At 49.9% G+C, this 9482-nt stretch overlaps 1 protein-coding gene across 1 annotated transcript in view; it reads left to right on the forward strand.

The window, feature by feature from the left end:
• The window catches only part of samd14 (sterile alpha motif domain containing 14), a 27107-nt gene extending 18621 nt beyond the window's left edge, over nucleotides 1–8486 (forward strand). Inside the window, exons 8-10 of the mRNA XM_078244873.1 lie at nucleotides 1606–1716; nucleotides 7622–7777; nucleotides 8346–8486. Of these exons, the coding sequence (XP_078100999.1) occupies nucleotides 1606–1716; nucleotides 7622–7777; nucleotides 8346–8486 (408 nt within the window). The remainder of the gene's footprint in view (nucleotides 1–1605; nucleotides 1717–7621; nucleotides 7778–8345) is intronic.
• The last annotated feature ends 996 nt before the right edge of the window (nucleotides 8487–9482 follow it).

The following is a 9482-nucleotide window of genomic DNA, read 5'->3' on the forward strand; positions in this document are numbered from 1 at the left end:
CCATGCCCTGTACCCATACATCCACGCCCTGTATCCATACATCCACGCCCTGTATCCATACATCCACGCCCTGTACCCATACATCCATTCCCTGTACCCATACATCCATGCCCTGTACCCATACATCCACGCCCTGTACCCATACATCCACGCCCTGTATCCATACATCCACGCCCTGTATCCATACATCCACGCCCTGTATCCATACATCCACGCCCTGTATCCATACATCCATGCCCTGTACCCATACATCCATGCCCTGTACCCATACATCCACGCCCTGTACCCATACATCCACGCCCTGTATCCATACATCCACGCCCTGTATCCATACATCCACGCCCTGTACCCATACATCCACGCCCTGTATCCATACATCCATGCCCTGTACCCATACATCCATGCCCTGTATCCATACATCCATGCCCTGTACCCATACATCCACGCCCTGTACCCATACATCCACGCCCTGTATCCATACATCCATTCCCTGTATCCATACATCCATGCCCTGTACCAGTTAGCTTCTGTTTCGGTGAAAGGCGGCTTTGCGTTCTCCTTTACCTTGTTAAGGTAAGCTAGGTTAGCCTCCTAGCTTGTGTGTGCTTCTCAAATGTACTTTCTAAGACGTGTGATTTTTCCCGTAATAAACTGACCACATGTTTGACTACCTTCCACTGAGAGGCACTTTATCTGACACAGTCATAATCAAATAGGACTGTGCCTCTTTCTTCCCATTTTCGGTACCGCCATGATGCCAGGCGAGAGGCACAGACATGTTGTGTTCAATTTGACATGGAATGTCGGAATTTCTGGGTTCCCAGTCGAAAACTATACATGTCTATGGGAAATGTCACGGCCGGAGAGATATAACGTTATTTGCTCTATGAAAGACATCGACAAAGATGAAAACTAAGGACATTTACTTGATAATTTTATTTTATTTTAGTTAGTTTTGCAAACAGACATTACAGTTTTAGTTTAGTTATCTTTTTTTTGTAATGCCTCGTTTTTATTTCAGTTTACGACAATGTTTTTTCCCTCCTAGTTTTCGTTAATTTGTTCGCTTTCGTTAACGATTATAACCTTGCTCTAAAGATAAGAAATGGTTGGGAACACCGACATTTACAGACACCTAGCAACAAATCAGAGAGAGGCATTTCCTGATGCTGCAGTGAGTGTTTGTGTGCATTACCCTCAGCCCACACAACCACTACTGCAACACACACACACACACGCACACACGCACACACACACACACACACACACACACACACACACACACACACACACAGACACACACACGTTTATCTTTTCTGTCCGTTTAATCTTCAGTGAGAGGAAGGAGCTCCATTAACGTCCATCAGGGAACTGCTAATTGCTGTGTGTGTGTGTGTGTGTGTGTGTGTGTGTTTGTCTGTGTGTGTGTGTGTGTGTGTGTGTGTGTGTGTGTGTGTGTGTGTGTGTGTGTGTGTGTGTGTGTGTGTGTGTGTGTGTGTGTGTGTGTGTGTGTGTGTGTGTGTGTGTGTGTGTCTGTGTGTGTGTGTGTGTGTGTGTGTTTGTCTGTGTGTGTGTGCGTGTGCGTGTGTGTTTTTGTTCCTGCAGGAGTCGGCTCTAAGCGAGGAGTACTCTCCTCCTCACACCACCTCCTCTCCTCCTGCTGAATCCTCCAGATCCTCCCATCCTTATCACACGCTGTCACAGTCCTCAGACGAGGTAACACACACACACACACACACACACACACACACACACACACACACACACACAGACAGACAGACAGACAGACAGACAACTCTCACCCGCTGGCTGTGAGAAACACGCATTTGATTGGTTTCACACACTCACACACCCCCCCCGATTTCTCATGCTGAAGTGTCAACACGGGGGTCTGTTTCACAAAAGCAGAATTTATAAATCCAGAATAACTGATAAAGCCAGGCTTGACCTAGTCTAATCTGAGCATCCTGGTTTCACGAAGGCCAAGTCAGACTGAGGAGGAGAGACTAGGTCAGGCTGAGGAGGAGAGACTAGGTCAGACTGAGGAGGAGAGACTAGGTCAGACTGAGGAGGAGAGACTAGGTCAGACTGAGGAGGAGAGACTAGGTCAGACTGAGGAGGAGAGACTAGGTGGAGTCAGACTGAGGAGGAGAGACTAGATCAGACTGAGGAGGAGAGACTAGGTCAGGCTGAGGAGGAGAGACTAGGTGGAGTCAGGCTGAGGAGGAGAGACTAGGTGGAGTCAGACTGAGGAGGAGAGACTAGGTCAGACTGAGGAGGAGAGACTAGGTGGAGTCAGACTGAGGAGGAGAGACCAGGTCAGACTGAGGAGGAGAGACTAGGTGGAGTCAGGCTGAGGAGGAGAGACTAGGTCAGGCTGAGGAGGAGAGACTAGGTGGAGTCAGACTGAGGAGGAGAGACTAGGTCAGACTGAGGAGGAGAGACTAGGTGGAGTCAGGCTGAGGAGGAGAGACTAGGTCAGGCTGAGGAGGAGAGACTAGGTGGAGTCAGGATGAGGAGGAGAGACTAGGTGGAGTCAGACTGAGGAGGAGAGACTAGGTGGAGTCAGACTGAGGAGGAGAGACTAGGTCAGGCTGAGGAGGAGAGACTAGGTGGAGTCAGACTGAGGAGGAGAGACTAGGTGGAGTCAGACTGAGGAGGAGAGACTAGGTGGAGTCAGACTGAGGAGGAGAGACTAAGTCAGACTGAGGAGGAGAGACTAGGTGGAGTCAGACTGAGGAGGAGAGACTAGGTGGAGTCAGGCTGAGGAGGAGAGACTAGGTCAGACTGAGGAGGAGAGACTAGGTGGAGTCAGGCTGAGGAGGAGAGACTAGGTGGAGTCAGACTGAGGAGGAGAGACTAGGTCAAACTGAGGAGGAGAGACTAGGTGGAGTCAGGCTGAGGAGGAGAGACTAGGTCAGGCTGAGGAGGAGAGACTAGGTGGAGTCAGACTGAGGAGGAGAGACTAGGTGGAGTCAGACTGAGGAGGAGAGACTAGGTGGAGTCAGGCTGAAGTAATTCAGATAGATGAACGTCCACGTCTTTCCTCAAAAGACCGCGAGGTCGATCACAGATTTACTGGTGCTAAAATGGAGAATAATCATTGTACGTACTTTATACAGAGTGAGCAGCAGCTTCTTGTGGAAGTATGATGACGTGAAACACATTATTTATATAAAAAGAAAAGAAACACGGCCGCTGTAATGAAACGGAGAGAGAAAGCGTAGCAGACGATCACGGACCGACTGAATGTGTCAGCAGACTAAACATGAACATTAACTGACCTCTGCTCTGAAACCATCATAATCAGACCACTCAAGGATTAGGATACTAATCATTTACACTCATTAACAGTTGGACTCTTTGCCTTAAAAGTGAGCAGAAGATAATGTTACTCAGGAAATATACCATGAAGATCAACTTACAACGCTAGAATCCATCTCCATCTTCATTTGCTTATCCAAGGTCGGGTCGCGGGGGTAGCAGCTCCAGCAGGGGACCCCAAACTTCCCTTTCCCGGGCCACATTAACCAGCTCCGACTGGGGGATCCCGAGGCGTTCCCAGGCCAGGTTAGAGATATAATCCCTCCACCTAGTCCTGGGTCTCCCCCGAGGCCTCCTCCCAGCTGGACGTGCCTGGAACACCTCCCTAGGGAGGCGCCCAGGGGGCATCCTTACCAGATGCCCGAACCACCTCAACTGGCTCCTTTCGACGCCAAGGAGCAGCGGCTCTACTCCGAGCTCCTCACGGATAACTGAGCTTCTCACCCTATCTCTAAGGGAGACGCCAGCTACCCTCCTGAGGAAACCCATTTCGGCCGCTTGTACCCTGGATCTTGTTCTTTCGGTCATAATCCAGCCTTCATGACCATAGGTGAGGGTAGGAACAAAAACTGACCGGTAGATTGAGAGCTTTGCCTTCTGGCTCAGCTCTCTTTTCGTCACAACGGTGCGATAAAATGAATGTAATACCGCACCTGCTGTGCCGATTCTCCGACCAATCTCCCGCTCCATTGTCCCCTCACTCGCGAACAAGACCCCAAGGTACTTGAACTCCTTCACTTGGGGTAAGGACTCATTCCCTACCTGGAGAAGGCACTCCATCGGTTTCCTGCTGAGAACCATGGCCTCCGATTTAGAGGTGCTGATCCTCATCCCAGCCGCTTCACACTCGGCGCTGTGCTGAAGGTCACAGGCCGATGATGCCATCAGGACCACATCATCTGCAAAAAGCAGCGATGAGATCCCCAGCCCAACGAACTGCAACCCCTCTCCAGCCCGACTACGCCTCGATATCCTGTCCATAAATACTACAAACAGGATTGGTGACAAAGCGCAGCCCTGGCGGAGGCCAACTCTCACCTGAAACGAGTCCGACTTACTGCCGAGAACCCGGACAGAGGTTGGTCGTACAGAGATTGGATGGCCCTGAGAAGGGACCCCCTCACCCCGTACTCCCGCAGCACCTCCCACAGTATCTCCCGGGGCACCCGGTCATACGCCTTCTCCAGATCCACAAAACACATGTAGACTGGTTGGGCATACTCCCAGGCTCCCTCCAGGATCCTTGCGAGAGTAAAGATCTGGTCCGTTGTTCCACGACCAGGACGGAATCCGCATTGTTCCTCTTCAACCTGAGATTCGACTACCGACCGAACCCTCCTTTCCAGCACCTTGGAGTAGACTTTACCGGGGAGGCTGAGAAGTGTGATACCCCTGTAATTGGCACACACCCTCTGGTCCCCCTTTTTAAAAAGGGGGAACCACCACCCCGGTCTGCCACTCCTTAGGCACCGTCCCAGACTTCCACGCAATGTTGAAGAGGCGTGTCAACCAAGACAACCCCTCCACACCCAGAGCTTTAAGCATTTCTGGACGGATCTCATCAATTCCTGGGGCTTTGCCACTGTGGAGTTGTTTAACTACCTCAGCAACCTCCACCAGGGAAATTGATGCCAATCCCCCCTCATCCTCCAGCTCTGCCTCTACCATAGAGGGCGTATTAGTCGGATTTAGGAGTTCCTCAAAGTGCTCCTTCCACCGCCCTATTACCTCCTCAGTTGAGGTCAACAGCGTCCCCATCCTTACTGTACACAGCTTGGATGGTTCTTCGCTTCCCCCTCCTGAGGTGGCGAACGGTTTTCCAGAAGTACCTTGGTGCCGACCGAAAGTCCTTCTCCATGTCTTCTCCGAACTTCTCCCACACACGCTGCTTTGCCTCTTTCACGGCAGAGGCTGCAGCCCTTCGGGCCCTTCGATACCTTGCAACTGCCTCCGGAGTCGTCTGGGATAACATATCCCGGAAAGACTCCTTCTTCAGTCGGACGGCTTCCCTGACCACCGGTGTCCATCACGGTGTTCGTGGGTTACCGCCCCTTGAGGCACCAAAGACCCTAAGACCACAGCTCCTCACCGCAGCTTCAGCAATGGAAACTTTGAACATTGTCCACTCGGGTTCAATGCCCCCAGCCTCCACAGGGATGCACAAAAAGCTCCGCCGGAGGTGTGAGTTGAAAGTCTGTCGGACAGGGGCCTCCTCCAGACGTTCCCACTTACCCGCACTACCCGCTTTGGGCTTACCAGGTCTGTCCAGAGTCTTCCCCCCACCCCTGACCCAACTCACCACCAGATGGTGATCGGTTGACAGCTCCGCCCCTCTCTTCACCCGAGTGTCCAAAACATATGGCCTCAGATCAGATGAAACGATTATAAAATCGATCATTGACCTTTGGCCTAGGGTGCTCTGGGTACCAAGTACACTTATGAGCATCCCTATGTTCGAACATGGTGTTCATTATAGACAATCCATGACTAGCACAGAAGTCCAACAACAAACAACCACTCTGGTTTAGATCAGGGAGGCCGTTCCTCCCAATCACGCCTCTCCATGTGTCTCCATCATTACCCACGTGCGCGTTGAAGTCCCCCCCAGCAGAACTATGGAGTCCCCGACTGGAGCCCCATGCAGGACTCCACTCAAGGTCTCCAAGAAGGCCGAATACTCTGAACTCTTGTTTGGTGCATATGCACAAACAACAGTCAGAGTTTTCCCCCCCACAACCCACAGGCGTAGGGAGGCGACCCTCTCGTCCACCGGGTTAAACTCCAACGTAGCGGCGCTCAGCCGGGGGCTTGTGAGTATCCCCACACCCACCCGGCGCCTCACACCCTGGGCAACTCCGGAGAAGAAAAGAGTCCAACCCCTATCCAGGAGTATGGTTCCAGAACCAAGACTGTGCGTAGAGGTAAGCCCCACCAGATCTAACCGGTAGCGCTCCACCTCCCGCACAAGTTCCGGCTCCTTCCCCCACAGAGAGGTGACATTCCACGTCCCCAGAGCCAGCCTCTGCTGCCCGGGTCTGGTCCGTCGAGGCCCCTGACCTTCACTGCCACCCATGTGGCAGCGCACCCGACCCCAGCGGTTCCTCCCACAGGTGGTGGGCCCATGGGATGGAGGGATTCCCGGAGAAGCAACGCTAGAATATGATGCATAAATATCTCTTTCACTCTGTTCCTCCCTCTCTCTCATGGGCTAAAATATTAATGTCCTAAGTCATATTAACTTCCACTGCTCGCTTTTAATGCAAAGTGTATAACTGTTCTTTTTGCAAATGACAGTGACTCATTGAATGGTTTCAGTTAAGAGCAGTAGTTCATAAATGTATATTTTTAGATATATCATTCAGTCTGTCCACTATTATCTGCCACACTTTTTCTCACTGTTTTTTTTTATGATTTGCTCCCTTATATATATGGACATAGAAAAGAAAGACACTGAAGAAACTGGACTCTAAAATCTAGAAACTATACAGATAATTAAGTGATAAATTCCATGCACACTGTAAACATGAATGGAACAGACTATACTCATCAGTTATTCCCCCCAGGTCAAAAACCATTGGGGTGTCCTCCCCCTGTTGTTACATGAATGTCCAGTAGCCTACATCACTAGATAGTTACTGGTCCAGTGAACTAAGACAGCCAGGCTAACAGCTAGCCTGCTCCCGACCAGGCTAACAGCCAGGCTAACAGCTAGCCTGCTCCCGACCAGGCTAACAGCTAGCCTGCTCCCGACCAGGCTAACAGCCAGGATTATTTAATCCTGGAGCCTTTTCTGACCCCCCAGCAGTGGTTTGACCTTATTATTATTCATGTGACAGTCATTGTTCCTGTTATATTGCTGTATGAAGACTGCTGTTCATATTGTTGTTAGAAGTTTGATGAATATATTATGGCAGTACGTGGCAAAATTTTGGTTGGCCCCACCAAATCTCACTGTGAAAATGATGTAAACAGAGAGCGGCGTAGTCTCCTTCAAGACCAGGCTGGTGTTAGAGGTCCCTCTAGGGGACAGAACGTGTAACAACAACCACATGCTTATAGTGGCATTGACCATGCATAAGCCTGAATAGTGCAGTACATATTAATAACAGGCTGCATATGAGCATTAAATATTCAAATACTATTCAAATATTTAAAAAAATAAAAATGAAATTCAAATGGTATAATAGAGGAAGACTGCTCTAACACACACACACACACACACACACACACACACACACACAAACATTTTATTCTGAAAATCTTCACCTCTCTGATGTGTCCTCTTCCCCGTCCCCAGCCCCTGGAGGAGGCGCTGTGTCTCGTGTCGTCGTGGACGACGCAGCAGGTCTGTGATTGGCTGAGAGGACTCCACATGGAGCAATACGTCCCAGAATTCAGTGCGAGGGACGTGGACGGACAGACGCTGCTGCAGATGGACGGAAACAAGCTGAAGGTGAGGGAAGAACCATGACTCAGCAGATCCTGATGTTCAGACAGATTACTGAGTTACGCTGTCTCCTCTATCTCCTGTCGCCTCTGTCTCCTCTCCTCTGTCGTCTGTCTCCTCTGTCTCCTCTCTCCTCTGATCTCTGTCTCCTGTGCTTTCTCTGTCCTGTCTCCTCTGTCTCCTGTCTCCTCTGTCTCCTGTCTCCTGTCTCCTCTGTCTCCTGTTTCTCCTCTGTCTCCTCTCCTCTGTCCCCTCTCTCCTCTGCCTCCTCCGTCCTCTCTCTCCTCTGTCTCCTCTCTCCTCTTTCTCCTCTGTCTCCTCTGTCTCCTCTGATCTCTGTCTCCTGTGCTTCCTCTGTCTCCTGTCTCCTCTGTCTCTCTTTCTCCTCTGTCTCCTGTGCCTCCTCTGTCCCCTCTCTCCTCTGTCTCCTCTCTCATCTGTCCTATTTCCTCTGTCTCCCCTGTCTCCTCTCCTCTGTCCCCTCTCTCCTCTGTCTCCTCTCTCATCTGTCCTATTTCCTCTGTCTCCCCTGTCTCCTCCGTCCTCTGTCCCCTGTCTCCTCTGTCCTCTGCAGGCTCTGGGCGTGCTCAGTTCGTCCGATCGCAGCGCTCTGAAGCGACGCATCAAAGATTTCCTCTCTGCAGCCGAGAAGGAGAGAAAAGCTCTGGACAAGATGGAGAGACAGAGAGACAAACAGAGACAGCGCAGGAACTGAGGGGGAGGGGGGGACAGGGCGGGAGACAGGGGGAGAGAGAGAGGGAGACGGGGGTGGGGGGGAGAGAGAGAGAGAGGGGGGAGACAGTGTTTGACAACATTATGGGATGGATCCCTACAGAGATAGACCTTTTAGTTAAAGAGTAAGATCCTTTTAGTTTAACATGAAACAGCCCCGAAATCACCATCACCAAACTACACCAGACTCCATGTAAATAATCAGGACTTTTAGCGTGTATAGAGCCAGCATATCTCCACCAGACTCCATGTAAATAATCAGGACTTTTAGCGTGTATAAAGCCAGCATATTTCCACCAGACTCCATGTAAATAATCAGGACTTTTAGCGTGTATAAAGCCAGCATATTTCCACCAGACTCCATGTAAATAATCAGGACTTTTAGCGTGTATAGAGCCAGCATATCGCCACATGTAAATGGGTGAATTCAGAGTTTATTTCAACCAAACCAGAGTGGTGATTGTTGGAACAGTGGAATGATGAACCAAGACGGCTTTTGGTTTCTTGTGGTTTGGTGAGTTCGAGGCTGTTTCATGTTAAACAAAATAAAAGATATCGCATTTAAGGAGACAGTGTGAGAAATGTGGGCTGTGTTCAGAAGACTGAAAGCAAAGGGACATTTTGTGGCTACGGTGGCCCTGAAGGACAAAATGTTTAAAAAAAAATTAAATTCATCTGAAAAGGAGATGGAAGTTTTTCAAAGTAAATGATCAAACTTTGAGTCACTGTTCAAATGTTTATCTCTGTGATGTCACGAGCATGGTCAGCATGAAGGGGGCAGGGCCTGAGCTGTGACATCACCGTGAGTTTCTTTAATTGTTGGAATGTTTTTAAGATGACATTAAAAAGTTTCATAAAGTTATAAACAGTTATTATTATTAAAATATATTGATCTTCAGACTGAAGCTGATTTTTTTTTTTTTTTGAATATTTCTGCTTTTGTTTTGACATCGGCGAAGCTGAATGGAACGCACCCGGA

Source organism: Sander vitreus, unplaced genomic scaffold (assembly GCF_031162955.1).
Source record: "Sander vitreus isolate 19-12246 unplaced genomic scaffold, sanVit1 ctg320_0, whole genome shotgun sequence".
NCBI lineage: Eukaryota > Metazoa > Chordata > Actinopteri > Perciformes > Percidae > Sander > Sander vitreus.